The 20,875-nt window shown below is 37.9% G+C and overlaps 1 protein-coding gene across 1 annotated transcript in view; it reads right to left on the minus strand.

Annotated features, from left to right (window-relative positions):
• Positions 1 to 1,631: 1,631 nt before the first annotated feature.
• Positions 1,632 to 20,875, minus strand: part of LOC106093619 (ras GTPase-activating protein raskol) — a 98,235-nt gene continuing 78,991 nt past the window's right edge. Inside the window, exons 2-7 of the mRNA XM_059367508.1 lie at positions 17,671 to 17,791; positions 8,909 to 9,036; positions 7,660 to 8,847; positions 5,375 to 7,600; positions 4,962 to 5,301; positions 1,632 to 3,424 (exon numbers count right to left, since the gene is read on the minus strand). Of these exons, the coding sequence (XP_059223491.1) occupies positions 3,223 to 3,424; positions 4,962 to 5,301; positions 5,375 to 7,600; positions 7,660 to 8,847; positions 8,909 to 9,036; positions 17,671 to 17,791 (4,205 nt within the window). The 3' untranslated portion in view covers positions 1,632 to 3,222. The remainder of the gene's footprint in view (positions 3,425 to 4,961; positions 5,302 to 5,374; positions 7,601 to 7,659; positions 8,848 to 8,908; positions 9,037 to 17,670; positions 17,792 to 20,875) is intronic.

A 20,875-nucleotide genomic window follows, 5' to 3' on the forward strand; every position in this document is an offset into this window, starting at 1 on the left:
CTGAGGGTTGCTTGAAATGGTATTTTTGAGCCATGAACTTCACTTCTGTGTGCTTAGCTCAAAAAATTTTGGGGCTTCAAAAATTGAAAATTTTGATGGGCTAACTAACCCCTTGCTCGAAAAATGCAAAAAAATATCAAAGTGGTAATTTTTAAGAAACGTTTTCGCCAAACGGTTCCTCTTCGAATTTGCAATCCAGGGATGCTTTCTGATGTTCGAAATTCGAAGATGTGAGAGAGTAGCAGCTATTTTTTATTCGAAGGAATTTTCTCAATTTCGAATTTGAATTTTTCGAGTTAAATCGAGATTCTGTGCTTATTTTTGAAAAAATTGGCTGAGGGTTGCTTGAAATGGTATTTTTGAGCCATGAACTTCACTTCTGTGTGCTTAGCTCAAAAAATTTTGGGGCTTCGAAAATTGAAAATTTTGATGGGTAACCCCTTGCTCGAAAAATGCAAAAAAATATCAAAGTGGAAATTTTTAAGAAACGTTTTCGCCAAACGATTCCTCTTCAAATTTGCAATCCAGGGATGCTTTCTGATGTTCGAAATTCGAAGATGTGAGAGAGTAGCAGCTATTTTGTATTCGAAGGAATTTTCTCAATTTCGAATTTGAATTTTTCGAATTAAATCGAGATTCTGTGCTTATTTTTGAGAAAATTGGCTGAGGGTTGCTTGAAATGGTATTTTTGAGCCATGAACTTCACTTCTGTGTGCTTAGCTCAAAAAATTTTGGGGCTTCAAAAATTGAAAATTTTGATGGGCTAACCCCTTGCTCGAAAAATGCAAAAAAATATCAAAGTGGAAATTTTTAAGAAACGTTTTCGCCAAACGATTCCTCTTCGAATTTGCAATCCAGGGATGCTTTCTGATGTTCGAAATTCGAAGATGTGAGAGAGTAACAGTGATTTTGAAGTCGTAGGGATTTTTCGAATTAGAATTTTTTTTAATAAAATCGAGATATTGTGCTTATTTTTTGAAAAAATTGTCGTAGGGATTTTTCGAATTAGATTTTTATTAATAAAATCGAGATTTTGTGCTTGAAAAAATTGTCGGAATGTTGCTTGGAATGGTATTTTTGAGCCATGATCTTCGCTTCCGTGTGCTTAGCTCAAAAAATTTTGGGGCTTCGAAAATTGAAAATTTAGATGGGCTAACCCATTTTCGAGAAACGTTTCCGCCAACCGATTTTTTTCGAATTTGCGATCCAGGGATGCTTTCTTATGTTCGAAATTCGAAGATGTGAGAGAGTCACAGCGATTTTGAATGATTAGGGATATTTCGAATTAGAATTTTTTTAATAAAATCGAGATTTTTTGAAAAAATGTCGGAATGTTGCTTGGAATGGTATTTTTGAGCCATGAACTTCGCTTCTGTGTGCTTAGCTCAGAAAATTTTGGGGCTTCGAAAATTGAAAATTTTGATGGGCCAACCCATTTTCGAGAAACGTTTCCGCCAACTGATTTTTTTCGAATTTGCGATCCAGGGATGCCTTCGAATCTTCGAGGTTCGTAGAATTGAAAGGGTAACAGAAATTTCGAAATCGATTTTTAAAAAATCGATTTTTTGAGGCTTTTTTTAATTTGCCTGGTTTGCCCTATTGCCTTGGTTTATAGAAATAAAAACACCTGGTTTGTTTACATTTCATAAATATTTTTGTGGTTTATTATCAATAAATTTTTTAATGATTTTTGTTTGTAGTTTAGTTTTTATAAATGACAGGGAGGAAGATGTTGGTTTGTCGATTTAAATATTTGTTTTCATTGTGGTGTGTTGTGTTGTGTCGTGTGCTAAGACGACGACAAATCGCTTAGAAGTAGATTAATTAAATAAAAACATTTAAAACAAAAAAAGTAAAGCAAACAAATTGCAAAACTACAGATATACGAAGGAGTGTCAAATGGGGAAAATAGCAGCAAATGTTTAGATATTTGTTTATATGTATATATATATGTGTAGAACAATTAAGCCGGGCTATATAATAGTGGTATATTTGTAATCGAGTTTTGTTTTGTAACATTGAATAAAATTTTTAAATATTTGTAATTAAGTTGTAGTTATTGTATGAGAGGGCAGGCAGCGCATATTTATATAAAGAAGGGTAGATAATAGTTAAAGAACTTTAATAGTTATTTGGTTATTGCTTTTTCTATAGTGTTTGTGTTGCTTGTAAATTCATTTTAAAAGCTGCATTTTATTTAAAAAAAAAATTAAATTAATTTTCATGCAAATTTTTTTAACTATTTCCAAAAAAAAAAAATATTAAAGAAGATTTTGTTTCAAAACATTTACAGGGCGACACACGTTTTTCGTACTACCAAACAAGCCTTGTCAGTGTTGAAGACTTGTCTGCTGTTTTGTTTTCTTTCTTTCCTTCTTTTTGTTTGTGGGTTACTTAACTTATAGCCATTTTTGGGGGCCACCTAAGGTCCTTGGCTTCTTAGATTTGTTGCAATATATAACTTTGGTTAAATTATCATAAATTATAACATAAAAGTAAATATTTTTACATGGGGAGGTTTATCTTTTCGATTAAATATATATAAAATTTTTGTGAAATTTTTCAACTTTTAATTTTTCTTTATTTAATTCATTTTTTTGTTTGTTTTTTTTTTATTACTTAAAAATGTTTATCCATGGGTTTATATATTTTTTTATGGGGTACTTAGGCTTTTAAATATTTATAAATTTGTTTTAAAATAAAAACATTTTGTTGTGGTTAAAAAAATACAATACAGAAAAATACAATACAAATTAAAAACAGTTTTTTTTTCAAAAATTTTCATCAACTTAACCTAAAAATGTTAAAAAAGAAAACAGTTTATACTTTTTTCTTAGATATTCAAAACAAATTCCCTTTGCTTGTTTTAAAAGTAGAGGGAGAAGGGATAGCTTATACAAATTACGCACAAATTTACGCTTGCTTACACAAAAAATAAAAACAACGCTCTTTAAGAGGTCTCTATTGGGGGCTCAGGGGGGGTTGTATAACTTCTCTATTTTTTTTTTAAACAAAAAAAAAAAATACTTTTTAAAACTTAACATAAAAAAATTAAAAATTATGTAATTTTAGATATACATTAAAAACATGCAATGTGTGTGAGGGTGGGGGGTAGGGGTTTCTGGAGAAAAATAAAAACCAAAGATTCTTTATAGAAAAAGGGGAAAAAAGGTTTAATTTTTTAAAGAACAGTTTTCCCTTTATTTTCTATTTTTTTTTAACCTATTGCTGCGTTTGATTCTGTTGCTGGTGTTGTGTCTCATAGCGTTGCCTTAAAACGGTCAATGCACTTAACAAGCGAGTATTGGCTGCATCTAATGCTGCTATTTGCTGACCCTGTTCCTCAATGACTCGCTGTTTGTGTGATAAAGCCAAGGACATCTTCAATTGCTCACGACGTAGTTCCTCTTCCATGGTTATTAATCTTTAAGTAAAAAAAAAATGACAAAGAAAGAATTAATGCCAAATGATTTTTAATTGTATTCCAAAAAATTAGCTAATAATAAATAAAAAAAAAATAAACGAAAAACTTAAAAAAGGTGTTTATAAAAAAAAATAAATTTTTGGGTTAGTATGTCCAAGTCCAAGGAGGCCACCGTAGCGCAGAGGTTAGCATGTCCGCCTATGACGCTGAACGTCTAGGTTCGAATCCTGGCGAGACCATCAGAAAAAATTTTCAGCGGTGGTTTTCCCCTCCTAATGCTGGCAACATTTGTGAGGTACTATGCCATGTAAAACTTCTCTCCAAAGAGGTGTCGCACTGCGGCACGCCGTTCGGACTCGGCTTTAAAAAGGGGGCCCCTTATCATTGACCTTAAACTTGAATCGGACTGCATTCATTGATATGTGAGAAGTTTGCCCCTGTTCCTTAGTGGAATGTTCATGGAACGGACCAAGAGGCCACCGGTAGGCCCTTAGAATAAATAAGTAAAAGCGTGCTAAGTTCGGTCGGGCCGAATCTTGGGAACCCACCAATGGAAAAATGAAAAAATAAAAATGTATACGAAATAAATTTATTTGCAGGGCATAATTTTATTCTACATACCAAACTTCTGTCATACCAGCAAAAATTAAAGCTCTAAGAACCGCACAAGGGTGATCGAAAGACCGGTTTACATGGGAGCTACATAAAGTTCTTGACCGATTTGAATCGCACTCGGCACAATTGTTAGAAGCAATAACGGAACATGAAGTGCAAAATTTCAGCCAAATGGGAAAAAATTGTGACTTCCAGGGGCAAAAAAAGTCAAATGGGGAGATCGGTTTATATGGGAGCTATATCAGGTTATAGACCGATTTAAACCGTACGTGGCACAGTTGTTGGAAGTCATAATGGAAAACTATGTGCAAAATTTTAGCCAAATCAGATGACAATTGAGGCTTCCAGGGGCTCAAGAAGTCAAATCGGCAGATCATTTTATATCAGTTTATATGGGAGCTATATCAGGTTTTTTGACCGATTGGAAGTCAAAACAAAACACTATATATGAAATTTCAGCCAAATTGGCTATAAATTGTGGCTCAAGAAGTCAAATTGGGAGATCGGTTTATATGGGAGCTATATCCAAATCTGTACCGATATGGCCCGTTTGCAACGACCTATTAAGTATCTGTGCAAAATTTCAAGCGGCTAGCTTTACGCGTTCGACAGCTATCGTGATTTCGACAGACGGACGGACGAACATCTACATCAGGCTATGGACTGATTTAGACCATACTTGGCACTGTTGTGCGATACCGTACCAACACGATATGTGCAAAATGTCAGCCAAATCGGACAAGAATTGCGCCCTCTGCGCCGTCTCCTTGACACAGCATAAGGCCAAGGAAAGATAAAAGTTTTTAAAGGACTAGTTGCTTTTGGGGTTTAGTTAAGCCAGTGACAGTGGCTATAAAAACTTTCAGACAAACAAAAAATACAGTTTCAAAAGAAAAATAATTTCATCTCTCTATCAATTTACCTATCAATAATACTTCTCATGGTCGATTCCGATTGTAAGCTCAAATTGGTGGCTGTCAAACTGGTAACACCATTGGGTCCACAACCATTAAAGCCATTGCAACGTTGTAAAGCAAAAAGCTCATCGCTAGAATCTCTTAATTCGGCTTCATCGCGGTCCAGAGTGTGGCGCAATGTGTCCAAGGTTTCTTGCAATAATTGAATTTCTCCATTTTGATCATAGCTGCTGAGAGCGGTAGAATTGCCCGAGGTGGCATGTGTGGAAAGGCCATTTGAACTGTTGGTAGCATGATTGCGAGGTTGACGACGGCGTTTATTGCCCTCATGAGGGGGGCAGGGGCCTAAAGCGAGCAAAACAAAAAGAACAACAATTAACCATCAAACAAATTCGTCTATAACAATCACACAACTTACCCTCGGTATCGGTTGAGCTATCCGACAAGGTTCTGGCCGAATCCAAACTCAATCTTCGTTGATATCTGCCATTGCCTGCCATCATAGCCCCATTATTGCCGCTGCCTATTTGTTGTTGTTGCCTTGTAGAATTATTACAAATTGCCACAGTTCCTGCATGCTGGGCTATTCCGCTGCTGCCCGCCGACGAGGCTGAAGAGGAAGTCAAATAATTGCCACCATTATTCAAGGGTGCATAGATATCCTCTCGTTTGAATTGTGGATTTGTGCGTGGCATGCGTTGCTGTTGCTGCTGCTGCTGTTGTGGCTGTGATTGTGTGCCATTGAATCCTTGCATATTCGAGCTTGAAGCTGAAGAGGTACTACCACCACTCAAAGTTCTTTGGGCATCCAAATGACCATGAGAAGGCGATTTCAAAAGCTTATTTACCGGAGCATAGTTGTGATAATTATCTGTGGAAAGACGTTCCTCACTGGACGATGGGGTTAGTGGGGCAGCACCATTCAATAGAGCTGCCCTAGCTGCCACAATACCACCAGCAGTTGATTTGGTTCTATTGTTGCCACCAAACAATTGTTGATGGGCTGTCAGGGCAGAGTTGTAATTCGATCTTTGGTGATGATGGTGGTGATGATGATGACCCGGGGGGGCTTGTGTGGATGTTGTGCTCTGTTGCAATTGATAACTGGGATTCTTAAAGGCCAAAGGAGCTGCCATGCCGGCTTTTGTTTGAGGCTGCTGCTGCTGTTGCGAGTCCTCCCTTCCCTGGGTGTTAATACTTTGGTATCCTGAACTGGAGCCATGACTGGTCTTACCCGATAATTGTTCTTTGTTTTTGGAGGGCTGCACTTCACCCACTACTGCATGTTCTTCGGCATATTTGAAGAGATCATCTAAATCTTCCAATTTCATGGGCATATTCGAATTGGGATTAGAGTCCCTATTGCGCGGATAGGCTGACACTTTGTGGGACAAAGGTGAGCTTGAGTGATCAGGAATACCCAAATTCAATTTGCTGGGGGTACGATCGCTCAAAGTCAGGCTCAAGGAAGAGTTATTCAGCATACGTTGCTGCTGCTTTTGCTGCTGGGAAGCATTTAACATGCTGACGGCACTCGTAACCACTCCACCTTGGCTAGCCTGGCTCTTAAGCAGGGGTGTGGGAGATTTGCGCACAAAAGCACTGTTGGTATCCAAACCGGAAATCTGTATAAAATCACCACTGGACTCATCATAGTTATTATTACCTCTGGGCAAAGTGGTGGCGCGAACTTGGCCACCAGCCGAGCTTACTTCGCTTTCATTGCCATTCTGACTGGCTGTGGAAAGATTACCATTGGAACTAGTGGCGGTGTAATACAGACGATCCATGGTATTCGAAACACTGGCATTGGGGGCTGGTGGGCAATGGTGGGGCACACCAGCAGGCATTATCATTTGTGAAGAAGAGGCTATGGAGCTTTGACTTTGGGCATGTTGCATGCCACTGGTGTAAGTGAGGCCCACAATAGAAGTCTGGGAATTCGAGTGGCGTTTATCCATGTTGCTCAAGTTCTGTTGCTGCTGCTGCTGTTGTTGTTGTTGTTGTTGCAACAAGCCATTTACAGTGGGATCGTTATAGCGGAAAATGTTTTTCTCCAACGAGCTGGGAGTCAGCACACCTCTCATAATGCCTCTTTCAGCAGGTACTGGCTTGGTGACCACCGCATGCTGTGGCTGGGCCAATTGAGCCTGTTGCACCACTCCACTTTGGCCGCCAGCTGAACTTTGTGAAGTCATCATCTCATCGGGATTGCGATTCTCTTGATTTTCGCTGGTTGTTGAGGTGGACATCATCATCATGTTGCATGGCAAATGCTGCATGTAATTGTTGCTTTCTTTGGCTTTGCTTATTTCATCCAGTATATGCTGCAGAGGATCCAAATCCTGCTGGCGAGCCTCGGGCAGTTTGGAAATACTTTCGTTCAACAACATATGAAGTATGGAAAGTTGTTTGCCTTGATCGATGTAGCCAGCCCAATCCAATATGGACTCGGGCGTAGCATGTTCCGGACGGGTGGAAATGTTTTGCAAGAATTCTTTCATTTTGGGTGCCTCATGTTCCAGGAAGTCATTGAGGAATTCCATGAAGTTTTCTTTGCCCTGGAAACGGGTGAAATTTGCCAAGGTTTGTAGAGTCTTAGCTACCAAGGTGAGATTGCGGGTGGCGCGGGTAGAGGGCAATTCTGGAAAAGCAAACGAAAACAATAAAATATCTGTCTGATTATTTTTATCGCCAACTTACCATTGGTTATATTAAACAAACTGGGTGATAATATAGCCGGACATAGAAAACGTAAAAATATGGAGGCTGATATTAAATTATCAGCCATATCTTGACGTCCCAACTGCTCCAACCGTTCGCGGAACGTGGCAAAGCAATTCCTCAGCTGTGGCGGGAAATTCTTGTGCGATTCATAGATGCATTGCCAGGCATTGCGTACGGCAGCTCTCAAGGATGCCTGTTGTCTTTGCAGCGAACCAGTCGCTTTGGTGGGATCCACTTCACAGTCACGATCCGATTGTATGATCTCATTAATGGGTCCAGCCAACGTATCTTGCAAATACTGTTCACCGGTCAGCTTCAAAAAGGCTTCCATGCTCTTGGTGGCCAAAGAATTGCCGCGGAAGGTCAGACGTTGATCACCAACACGTAGTAGATCCAAAGCAACTACATCGGTTAAGAATGAACCAGCCAAGCCTTGGGCATGCATCAGCAAGACTAAAGATTGACCAATATCCTCTTTAGCCTTTACACCAATTACCGGCTCCAAAGTTTCGCAAACTTTCTTGTAGTTCTCCTTGATGTAGGCCAAGAAATCGGCATAAACATTAATGGGCAAAATGTCAATACTTTGGAAGCGACATTTAATGCGTAGCGTAGGTATAACCTCTTTGCCATTGCGATTAAGACTATCATTCTTCTCACTCAATATTGGATACCAATCTTCGGAGAACAAGCGGGTGGTGACCTCATGGATAGGTATCTTTACCGAGCCAACAAACATGTGCTTGTCACGTTTCTTTTTCTTTTCCACTTCGCGGAAAACATTCACAGTGATGACATTGATGTCGGGTATATCGGGAAAGTCGAAATATTCACCCCAAAAGAGTAGATCGGTTTGTAGTTTAACACTAGTGCGACCATAAAGGGTCTTATCGAGATGCAATTCGCAAAAATATTTTTTCTTTGGTGGTAGATTTTTGGCCTCGTATATCCACATCTTGAGGGAGTTGTCTGTGTGGCGGGTGTGTTCAGCATTTGGTGCAATCGATTTGCGCAATGAATAGATCCACAAATCACGTTCCTGACGTGAGCCACATGAGTAATAACGTTCTCCACGTGGTCCGCCACGCACTTGGAAACAATAGCGTCGTCCCAGCACAGATTGGTGAACGGGTGCTACACCCACAGCACCGGTGCAAGAGAGATCTAAGAGAGAATGTGGAAAAAGATTAATAAGGGATTATGAAATTTTAGTTTGTTTACATACCTATGGTGGACATTACTGCATGACTGGATAATAAACTTTCGTGGGAACGAGATCCGCGCAATCCTCCCGAACCTCTTTTAGTGCGTTCCAATTTGGTAACAGATTTTGTACGCTTCAAAGGATTTGTTCTGGAAAAGAATAAGGGAAATTTTTCAGTTAAATATGGTAAGAGCAGAAACATTTTGAAAAATTTAATGTTTAGAATTAGTTTAAGTCCTTGGCACAAAATCATGGACGAAGAGATTGATTGCCTGCCCGTATCCAGCAGCTTGTAAGGATAATAAAAACACACAAATTAAAAAATTGCCGCCATACGAGAAACGGATGTTTTATGATAGTGCAACCTAATTTAAAGGAGTATGAGTTTGCTCTCCTAATGGGGTGTTCACACATTGTAGAATGTTTACACATTGAAGGCCAATACAAATATTGAGTTTTGTTTTTGAGCGTTGCGTTGAAAAATGCAACTCTGTAAGCAAATCCCATAAAAGTAACACGCAAAATCTAAAAACTAGAGGGCGCACATCTTATTTGCATAAGGTGCTTTGTTATGATTTCAAACAATTGTTTCAAAACGGTGCATTACGTGTTATAGCTGCCATATAAAGTGTTCTTGAATTTTGAATTTTTTAGCTCACTAGATGGCGCCATTCGTATCTGATTTGGCTGAAATTTTGCATGACGTGTTTTGTTTCGACTTCCAACAACTGCTAAATATGGTTCAAATCGGTTTACAACCTGACAAAGCTGCCATATAAACCGATCTGGGATCTTGACTTCTGGAGCCATAAAACGCCGCAATTGTTTTTCAATTTGGCTGAAATATTGTATAACGGATTCTCCCATCTATAGCCTGATACAGCTCCCATATAATCCGATCTCCCTATTTTAATACTTGAGCCCCTAAAGGGCGCAATTCTTACTCGAATTGGCTGTAATTTTACACAATGATGAATCGGACCATAACTTGATATAGCTCCGATAACATAGAAATTCTTTTTTATCCTTTGTTTGCCTAAAAAGAGATACCGGGAAAAGAACTTGACAAATGCGATCTATGGTGGAGGGTATATAAGATTCGTCCCGGCCGAACTTAGCACGTTTTTACTTGTATGGCCTATAAATTCGCCTGAAATACTCAGGAAGTTTTACAAAGGTCGATATACCCGCTGCATCTTAGAAAACACCGCATATTGAAACTATTCGTGTACACCATGGTGTCTTATCCCATCAACGAAAGGTTAACGTTCCAGCCAGATGTACTCAAAAATTTGACCTCGTATGGCTGATCGGAAGTCTTGAAGGGAGTGCGCTAATTAGCTGTGGTTGTAAGAAATTGGGCGAGAACTTTTTCCGTGCCATGATGCCTTACAAGCACTTATCCCTCTCGTCATTGTAGACTGCTACAGAAACTAGAAGTGGTTGTTCGGACGAAGCCCTCACCTATGAGAACTCCTGTCTGGTCCAGCTGGATCCTTTCATGTTTAGCTTGCATATGATTCCAAAAAATACAAATCTTGTAGACATTTTTCTAACGTGTTTACACCACTTTTCAATTTCTGTCAACACCTTTCCTATTTTTAATGCCAAATATCTGGCCACCTACCCGAAATATTGCAATTACATACTCTCAATCTGTCCTGCCCCTCTTCATTTAAGGAAGTCCTGGCCAACTTCCAATATTTCACATTGTTTTAGGGCAATGCATAACTATATCACTTGGCTTACAGACAAAATTTGATTAAAATATCCTATGTCGATGTGAGGGTGGTCATTGGTTTGCCACCTATTAGAAACACACCCTTAGGCGGAGCTGTCACTGATGACTTTATATTTGGCAGGCATTTGGCCAAATGGGAAAACTGTAGCACAAAAAAACTAGTAGGGGAAGGCAATGCCTGCTGGCTTTTGAGGAAATTGCCAATAAAATATGAACATTTTAACCCAAAAGCAATGCTTTGCTATAAGGTTGCATGTATAAAGTGTTTGCAAAAGACCATGTACATGTACATTGGACGAAGCGAAAGTCAGTGGCTAGGTTATGGTGTTATGTTAGAGAACTACATGCTTCCCTTGGCAGGTTCGCATAACAAATTTTAATTTGTGTGTTAGAGAAGAGCGGTAGGAGAACTCTACTAACACCTTGGGCAACAAACAACTACTGACTTTCAAACACAAGTTTGCAATACTTGAAATGAGGGAAGAAGAGAAGATGGTATGATAATTTCTGGAAAGTTTTTTGTTTTATGTCGTGCAAACCTGTTTAGCATTATTAGAATAATCTATCTGTGTAAATCTACCTATGAAAAGTCTCTTCTAAGCCACCCCATTCAAGCGAACAGCATTTGTTTCATTCCAGGATTCCCTAAGAAAAAGTTGCATCGCTTGCGGAGAAACAAAAGTGTAAAGGCACCATGAACATTACGTATGTCAAAATGTAGGCGAAAATGTAAACAATTGACATACTTGATGAAGAAAATTGTATATCGGCTGATTGCTTGCTATGGAAACCTTTTTTGATTAGAAACAATCGATTGAGAACATACTTTATGTCCGACGCTGCAGAACCACCAACCGCTACCTTGGGCAGGCAGGTTCTGGTCAAAGAGCGCCAGGGCCTATGGCAGCAAGCCTGGAAGCCTGGAAGCCAGCGTGTTGATAACTGTGGAATTTTTCTTGATGAGAATAAATTAATCGAACCCAGTCTGTAGAAGTACCGAATCTAAATTTACATCCTACCTTTTTCTCTCCTCTCTTCATCTTTGATCTATAAACTTGTACCTTTTGATCGTCTAGACCAAAACTGCTTACAAACAACCAGTTCGATTTGAAACGTAACCTTTTTTAACCTCTTAAAAGCATTTTAAACGATATTTCATATGGAATTCATGCTAGGCCCTAGCTTGTCCAACCTTCTTTACTCAAAGTGGACAGCACACTAAAATACTGCTCAGCACTTTAGTTTATGGCCTCCCTAAGGATAGTTGACTTCTCATTATATCACTATTCTGCCTAACCTATTACTGGAAGTACACAAAAAGTGCTAACCAAGAATCACCACTAAAAATAAATGCTTGACCAAACCGGTGAACCTGCAGTGAAAGAGAATTTCAAAGCAAAATTGGATGCAATTTTTCATTTCGTTGTTATTTTCTAAACTTTTTCGTTTGTTGTTGTCGTTGTTTTGTGTACAGGTTTGTATAGGTTTTTGGTTTTTTTGAGTTTTGTATTACTACTGCCTGTCTTTTTTGCGCACTGTCATTATGGCTCCAAGCCAGTGAACCAACAAATCAAGTTAACGAAGCTAGCCCGTGCATAGCTGCAGGGGGCAAAACTAACTAAGCAGATGACAAGGGGTAGAGGACTTTAACCACACACCGCACACAAGCTGTTCTGTTTTGCGGTTAGGCCTTTGAATTCTTGCTTTTTGGCCAAAACACAAAACGGGGACCGACAAAAGAAGTTGAGTCATAGAGATAACCAGCCTGGCAAACAGAGAAACGCAAGCAATGTATTGCAGCCGCTTAAGTTTTGAGGCAAATCAAAGAGTTTTTTTTGCCAAATGCTTGATGTTGGCGAATGCACAAGTGCATTGCTGGTGCTTTGATAGATGACTCCAACAACCACCGCCATACAATTTTTTTCAAGTGTTTGCAATGTCTCTTTGAGCATAGACTTCTTCAGCCTGTTCATTTTGCCCAAAGGGTTCTATTAATCGGACGATATCTCTTTGATAGGTTAGTGAGTCCCCACCAACAACAACATTTTACTAGTTTTTTGTTTTATGTGGTTTTTGACTGAACTTTGTGGTGGAAACACTAAATCCTCACTCTCCAACTCCAACTAGGAAGAAAAATATGAATTCATAGGAAATTTAGGGAGTGTTAAAGTGGCTGGAAACCCTCACCCAACACAAAATGAAAAATTGTATTTTTGCATGCAATTTTGTGTAGATAATGTTAAGTAAGGTTGCGAGTAGGGTGTGTTATAATGGCATGGGATGTGGAGCATAAAACTATTAACTTGACTGAATCTAACGTGTAAGATCAAGACATTTAAGTTTAAGAAAAATTTTAATTTTAGGTCTTAGAATTTTTTGTTAATAATGTGTTTCAAATGTTATTTGAAGATCAAAATATTAAAAATATTAAAACATTGTCCTTGTAGCTTTTTAGGTTTAACAGATAAATATTTAAGTTTAAGGGACCCTTTATATATACACTTCAGTGTGAAGCGGTCATTTGAAGTTTACAGTACCCTAAGAAGGGCCCATTAGATATATATACTTCAGTGTGAAGCGGCCATTTGAAGTTTACAGTACCCTAAGAAGGGCCCATTCGATATATACAGTACAATGCCAAGGAATGTGTATACAGTACAAAGGATTCTTAATGGGGTATTTACATTTGGAAATTTGTATTAGTTGAAGTTCAAGCTTTTTGGAAACTACTAAATGCTTATAAATAGTTGCCAGAAATTAATGGAAGGGGTTGAAATGGTTGCTTAATTTAAAAAAAATTACTAATTTAAAGATTTTTTTTATTTCCTATTAATTGATTTTTTGAAAATCATTCTTCCAATTTTGTACCATGTGAACAAAAAAACCGTTGTTTTCCAATGACTTTCCCACCAACCGCATGGCGCGATCTAACTGTTAAGTAGATAATGAAATGAGATTGATTAATGGCTTTAAGATTTCTTATAAAGATGAGGAAGATTTTAGTCTAACAGGTACTTCTGTTTCCGAACTGAAAATTATGCTGGGAATTGAATATAACCTTGAAGCATACATAAAAAACAATCTACAAAATCTAAGCGAAACTTTATCGTGAAAGACAGGTGCTCAGTCACTATGGATTATAAGGAATAATTGTGCATACAATGAGCAGCAGTTCTCCTATCTATGGTATCAGTGGTAGATCAGCGGATAGAGTAACTCTTTTAAGATAATAGCGTCAAGACACACTGGATGTCTACGATAGCTAGAACTTGAAAACGCAAAAAAGGTAAAATAAGTAAAAATTGGTCCAGTTCCTACAGGTCGGTTTTTATATACCTTCCATAAAGCATCGCATTCGCCATGTTCTATGTAAAACGGCTTCGCATTCGTCAAGTTTATTGATGGCAGTCCTCCTGCTTCTACGGTCAAGTCGTCTGCCTTCTCATTCCTCCTTACTCCGCTATGGCCTAGCATTCAAACTATATTAATCGTGCTATTCTCACAGAAGGCTGAACATGTTTAGACCACACTTGAAATGGATATATAAAACTAGTTTGATAGTTTCTCCATCAGAGCGTCTGTAGCTATCTCTCCGCTCCGACGGAGGTTTATCTGAATGACCTCAATCATTGGTTCTTCAATAAATGGTATTCTTGGGAGTGGGTGATGGTTACATCGTCTGCTCCCTGTCCTTTAAGCTGCTCCCCGTCACTGCACTGTCTGATGTTTCAATATTAGGATCTTAACGTATCCTAGTCTTACGAATCATGAGAAAGTCGGTAATGGTTCCATCGTGAGGCTGTGTTGAGTTTCCCAGAGGTCGAGCTTTGCTCCCAGGAAAGTGTGGATACTTTCGACAAGCTTTTTGACTGTTTCAATGCATTCTACTGACGCAAAGCGCAGCGTAAAGATGTTCCCTCTATACCCGCAGCTCATTATTTGTATGGGTGGACCCTCTTTAAAGTTCCACACATGATCGAAAATCCACTCGTTAATCAGATCCTCCACTTGGGACCGATAATGTGGTGGAATGCTACGGGATGCACTGCCAATATCGATGACTGCATAAGTCAGCTGATCATTGTTGTGCATCCTAGCCACTATGGCGTAAGAGGGCGGTGGCTTACCTTTTTTTAGCGAACACCTTTTCCCTTCCGTTATGGAAGAAAACTCAGGGCCCTTTCGCGCTCTCTTCGTTCCTGTTTTGACTTTGTCTCTCTCAGCAGGACACTGTCTGGATTGCGGGGGCTGGCTTGGTCTTCCCAGAAGCGGGAAGCTCTTTCCCAGCGTTTTAGCAGTGTTATGCTCTTCGGGAGATCTGATTCTCTCTTTGCTGGTGTATACTCCTCAGCCTTCTTCGTGCCCCGGATTGTTTCCTCGGCCTTTTTGTGAGCTTAGGACTGCCATTATCCCAATGTCCTTATCTCACGAATAGGCTGCTATGATTGTTTCATTGACACTATCGCTGTCTGAACCTGCATTGGAAACACCACCTTTACTTAAATGCAGGGGATGAACTGAGCGTCCCGCTAGTTTAAGCGTCTCCTTATTTGTTTGTTAGATAAGACCTAAACCGAATAAGCGCGTTGAGGAACGTCGCAACTCTGCAAACAAATGTTAAAAAAGAACTCGCAAAAGTTAAAGAATTTTAAACTTTGACGACCAAAACCACAGCTTCACGTATGGTAACACAGAATGAGGCTCGCTTTTCAGTACCAAAGTTGAGCATTTTTTTAACTTTTCCGTCTTGCTTTTGTGGAATTTGTGTGCAAAGTTGCATTTTTGCACCGCGACGCTCAAAACCAAAGTTCAACGCTCTCGTACTGTTTTCGCCTTTAGTCTGACGACTGGTTGTGCGTTTGAAACATTACACTCGATTATAGGTGCCAAGGCACCCACACCTATATAAGAGAGAATCTGGGATGTGGTCGCTGGTATATCCTCTAAGCGGTGCTTCTATGCATGGCAATGTCGCCAGCATTAGAAGGGAAAAACCACCGCTAAAACTTTTTTCTGATGTTCCCGCTGGTATTCGAACGCAGGCGTTCAGCGTCATAGGCGCACGGGGGCTCCCTATCACTAATATGGAGACAAGAATCATTGATTTAGGTTCAGTTACAGAAAAGACCGCCTTCGCATGGTGGTCATCCAAGAGATAACGGATCATCATGCCCAATAAACTATAGACGGACTGTAATAGTGTGGGTTCAAGGATTGTAGCAAATGTTGCTAACCGTTTCAACAGATAAGAAAATGGGAAACCTGGGTAACATGGTGAGGTACTTGGTCAAATTGAACAGGAACGGGCAGTAGTATTGTGGGTTAAAGAGCTTTGGTAACGACGCTAAGAATTTAAGCTTCCCCCAGACTGAGTTATTGGCAGGCATAAGAGATATACTTCAGGAAGCTCTACGTGCAACAGGTTGCCAGCAACGAATTTTGCAGAAGCTGTAGGGACATCGAGGAAGAAGAGACTATAGAATACCTTCTGTGTGTGTGTCCCGTAATAGCAGTTAGAAGGAGTTCCACTTTAGGTTCTCATTTCTTTGAGAACCTGTCTGATTAAGCGTGAACATTCGCAAGTTATTGGGCTTTTAAAGCGATCTGGATGGTTCAACGGTAGGAACTACAAGGCATCTTCCTTCTTCTGTTCCTGTGGTATCACAATGGACGAAAACGTCTAAGTGAATCTGATGACAGACTGCTACTTAAACCTAACCTAACCTAACCTGTAGTATTAGGGGTCCAAGAACCTTTGCTTATGTCACTAAGGACAGCTTGATGATGGTGGTTATTAACAAGGAAGAAAAGGGTGAACGGTTAACGGTATACTCAGACGTCCCGACGGAACTACCAGGACCTCTTCTAGATTTGGACAATGCAGATTGATATAGGGTTGAAACCAAATCTTTTGGGGACCAACGATCAGTCAATATTTACCCTTGCGACCTTAAATAGATTGATGAGATCTGGCCAGGCGCAGGGCTGGATTTTATCAAGAAGGAAAATATTCATTTTTGGAGGGAAGGAAGATATTAATTTTCGGACGGACATGGAGACCAAGGAGTTCTTCCGATACTGAATCCATTTTTGGGAGACTAAAGGGGAGACTACAATGATGCCCAAAAATCCCAATAATAACCGGTATTCAATGCAAACGCAGCGTTGCATTTGAATTTGGAAGCAGATTTGCTGCAAATCTCCTCAAATAAGTAGATTTGCTCACATTGAAAATGTATGGGAAACCTCGTAGCAAAACACGAGATTTCCGAAAACTCGTAGCAAATCTACGAAACAGGGTATAACGACTAGAAGATTGGTAAATAGCGTGATGGGAACCGGAGACATGCGTTTTTGTACATACCTCTGGCAGCCTCGGAGGCCTCAACAAGTCTGAGTTTGGCGGGTTGTTGGAATGTGAATTTTTTTTACCTCGATCAAAAGCAGAAAGGCTTCGAGACAAAATCCGATAGGCCCTCTGGGAATGGGGTTAATTAGGTAATTTGGAAGGATCAAAGTGTGCGCTTGCGGTAAAGTAGGGAACTCAGAAGGTACTTCGACAGCAGAAACTTCCACATCGCAAGTTCCCAGTGCCCATTTTTGGAGAACCGAATTCAAATCGGTTATGAACCGGTTATGGAAATTTTTAACATATAACGAATATTGGCAAATAAAATAGACAATTCTAGTAACATTTTCCCCATTCGCTTTATTTTAACGAATCGGTTAAATAAATATGACTTATAAGGGCCTAGAAATATTTAGTTTGTGGATATAACATGTGTGGATTTGGATCAATCGGATATGAACCGATTATGACAAACTTAACATCAAATTGATGTTATTCTGAAATATATTTCTATATTGAATAAATTATGGTAGAGAGACTATATTCCTGTCTGATATGGCTTTCAAGCTGCTTTGGTTTATATTTTGTCTACTTTTTAAAATCAAACTTTATTCAGCTAATTTTTTGGGCTAATTAACGTATTTCAAGGACTTTATATAACACATCATTTTTCATTCGTTCATTCATACATACCGTTTTGAAAAGAAATTCGTAAACCTCGATGTGGTATTGTTCTCCTGTTGATTTTGTTTTTGACCCAATATGGGTGTCGCTGGTGCTGAGCCACGCCTGCATGCTTTTTCATATGAAGTATCTAAAAATAAAAATGAAAAGTAAAAAAACGAATGAATCTCTGTTACTCAATCATAGAAAATTTGTTTATTAAAGATTCTACAACAACGTTGTGTAAGCTAAAAAAAAAAACACTAAAAAATACAAAATCGAATGACACACATTCGTTAATGATTATTACACTTGACTTGAGGTATTATAATCGCCCCACATTCATAATGAAGATCAAGACAAGTGATAATAACATATTCAAAATTGCCAGTTTTAAAAATAGCAAAAACACCACAAACACTTTGCGTATGTGATTCATGCGCAATCATCGAAAGGTGGGTAGAGCATTTTTTTCCTTTTCAGAGATGAAAAGTTGTTAAATCTAATAAAAATTATGATTATGACTTTAATGATTATGAAAGCATTAAAACATTTTTTTTGCCATGGCAAACTATAATGACGACAATTTTCGAGGGAAGAAGATTGCACAGATGTGAGGAGATTATTATAAAAAAATTATTTTACTTCTAGCGATGAAACAGCAATTTGCAACATAGTTTAATTGCTATTTGTAGCGGTCAACAAATGCTCTGGCTCTGCGAAATTGTGGCATACTGCTGATCAACCGATTAATCAAGTCAAACAGACTCTGGCACATGGGGTCGGTCTGTTGGTCTATCATGTGGTTAACTAAATAAACTGTGCTGTAATCATTGTTGATTACGGTTAACTAACATATTTCAAACGCTTTCCAAGACTGAACTCTTTCATTGAGACAGCACATAAAATAGCTTTAAAGCACAAATGCTGGTCTGTCTATAGAGCAAAGGAAAAGGCCTAAGAAAAAACTAAGCATTTTATATAAATCTCGGTAGATAATTAATGCACCCATAAGACTAGGAAGAAGAACAATCACAGAAACCATTGATAGACAGAAGACACTAGAAGTTACTTAAGTGCTTTCGTAATGGGGTTACGAACTATGGCGTCTTTGCTTGAATGACTATAACCGTTGTCATGTTGGCTTTTTTTATCTTTTATCGTGGTCAATTGAAAAATGTACATGATTTCCAACAAGAGTTTATTGATTTTTTTCATATTAAATAAAATCTCCATAAAACACAAATCGATCATGTCGTTAGTGGGGACGTAAGATAGATAAATACATATGTAATAAACTTGTTCTATTGACGCGTGGCATGACAATGAAAATTTATTGGAATTTTTAATAAGTTAGGGGATTTTGATGAAATCATTTATCAGCTGGGTTCACGACAGAAAAAAAACTTATTTTAAAGAACAAAAAAGGACAAAAATCTTTAACCCTACAAAATATATGAACATTTTATACAAAGTTCCATCAAAGGCACTCATTTCCTGTGAATCGTTTCCAAGCGGTTATGAACTGGTTATAGAAATTTTGTATGCAGCACAATTTAAATCGATATACAGCCCATTAAGAACTAAAAATAAATTAAAATTTTTCAAAAACGTTCTGTTTTGGAATCGGTTCATATCGGTTATGAACCGGTTATGGGAAATTTTTAATGCAAAACAAAAAAATCCGTTTAAATTCCATTTAGAACTATTTAATAATAAAGTAAAATTTTTGAAACATACTAAATGTTGGCAAACCATTTCATTCTTTAAAGAATAAACAAAAAAACGGGTCATGAACAATTAAAAACTAAAAATAAAGGAAACATGTCTCAAAAGCAGTAATTTCTGGCGAACCGATTTAAAACGGTTATGAACCGGCTATCGAAAATTTGTATGTAGAACAATAAAAATTTACTTATATTCCATTAAATACTAAAAAATCGGCTATTAACCGGTTATGATTTTCTTTTATGCTATTAAAAATAAAATTGCTTATACTCGTAAAAAGCTAAAAATTGTCATAATGCTTAAGCTATCTTAATTTTGGAGAACCGGTTTATATCGGCTATTAACCGGTTATGGGAAATATTAATGAAGTACAAATAGAATGGATTCAAATATCATTAAGAACCTATAAATAAAGTCTTAAACGCATTAATTTTTGGTGAACCGGTTCAAACCAGTTAAGGGAAATTTTGTACGCAGAATATAAAACTCGATTTATATTGCATTAAGAACTAAAAATAAAGTAAAATTTTGAAACAAACTAAATTTCAGCAGACGGGTTTATATCGGTTATGAACCGGTTATGGGAATTTTCTATGCAGAACAATAAAAACCGGTAAATAAACAATTAAGAATTTAAAATAAAGCACAGTTTTAAAAATCACTCACTTTCGTCAAAGTGGTTCATATCGGCTATGAACCGGCAATGGAAAGTTTTTATGTAGAACAATAAAAATTTACTTATATTTCATTATCTATTAAAAATAAATGAAAAATGTTAAACACACTCAATTTTAGGGAATCAGGTAAAACCGGCTATTAACCGGTTATCATATATTGTTTTTTTTTTTCATAAAACCAAAAAAGGCGTCCATTTTCTGCAAATCGGTTCCAATCACCAGTTTATGACCTGGTTACAGAATTTTTTATACAGACTAATTTAAAAAGATTCGCACTACGAACTAAAACTATTGTAAAAAAAATGTTAAAGAACACTAATTTTTGGCGAACCTGTTCACACCCAATATGAAAATTTTAGAAATTTTTAGAACTATAAAAATCGATTTATATTTCTTTAAGAATCAAAAATAATGTAAAATTTTTTTAAATTAACTAAATGTTGGCAAACCGGTTCATATCGGTTATGAAACGGTTATGGAATTTTTATGTATAGAACAATAAAAATCGGTTAATAAAAAATTAGAAACAATAAATATAAAGTAAAATATTTCAAAAGCACTAATTTCTGGCGAACCGGCTCCAAACGGTTATGAACCTGTTATGGAAAATTTTTATGTACAACAATAAAAATTGACTTATACTCCATTAGCTACTAAAAATAAATTAATATTTTGCAAACGCAACCAATATTTCAAACGCACCATATATCGGTTATGAACCTGAACCGATTTTCACCAAAATCAATAGCGTTTGTCCTTGAACCAATGTGACATGTGCAAAATTTCGTGATGATTGGGCAAAAAATACGACCTGCACTTTGATTACAAGA

Source organism: Stomoxys calcitrans, chromosome 4 (genome assembly GCF_963082655.1).
Source record: "Stomoxys calcitrans chromosome 4, idStoCalc2.1, whole genome shotgun sequence".
In the NCBI taxonomy this organism is placed as follows: domain Eukaryota; kingdom Metazoa; phylum Arthropoda; class Insecta; order Diptera; family Muscidae; genus Stomoxys; species Stomoxys calcitrans.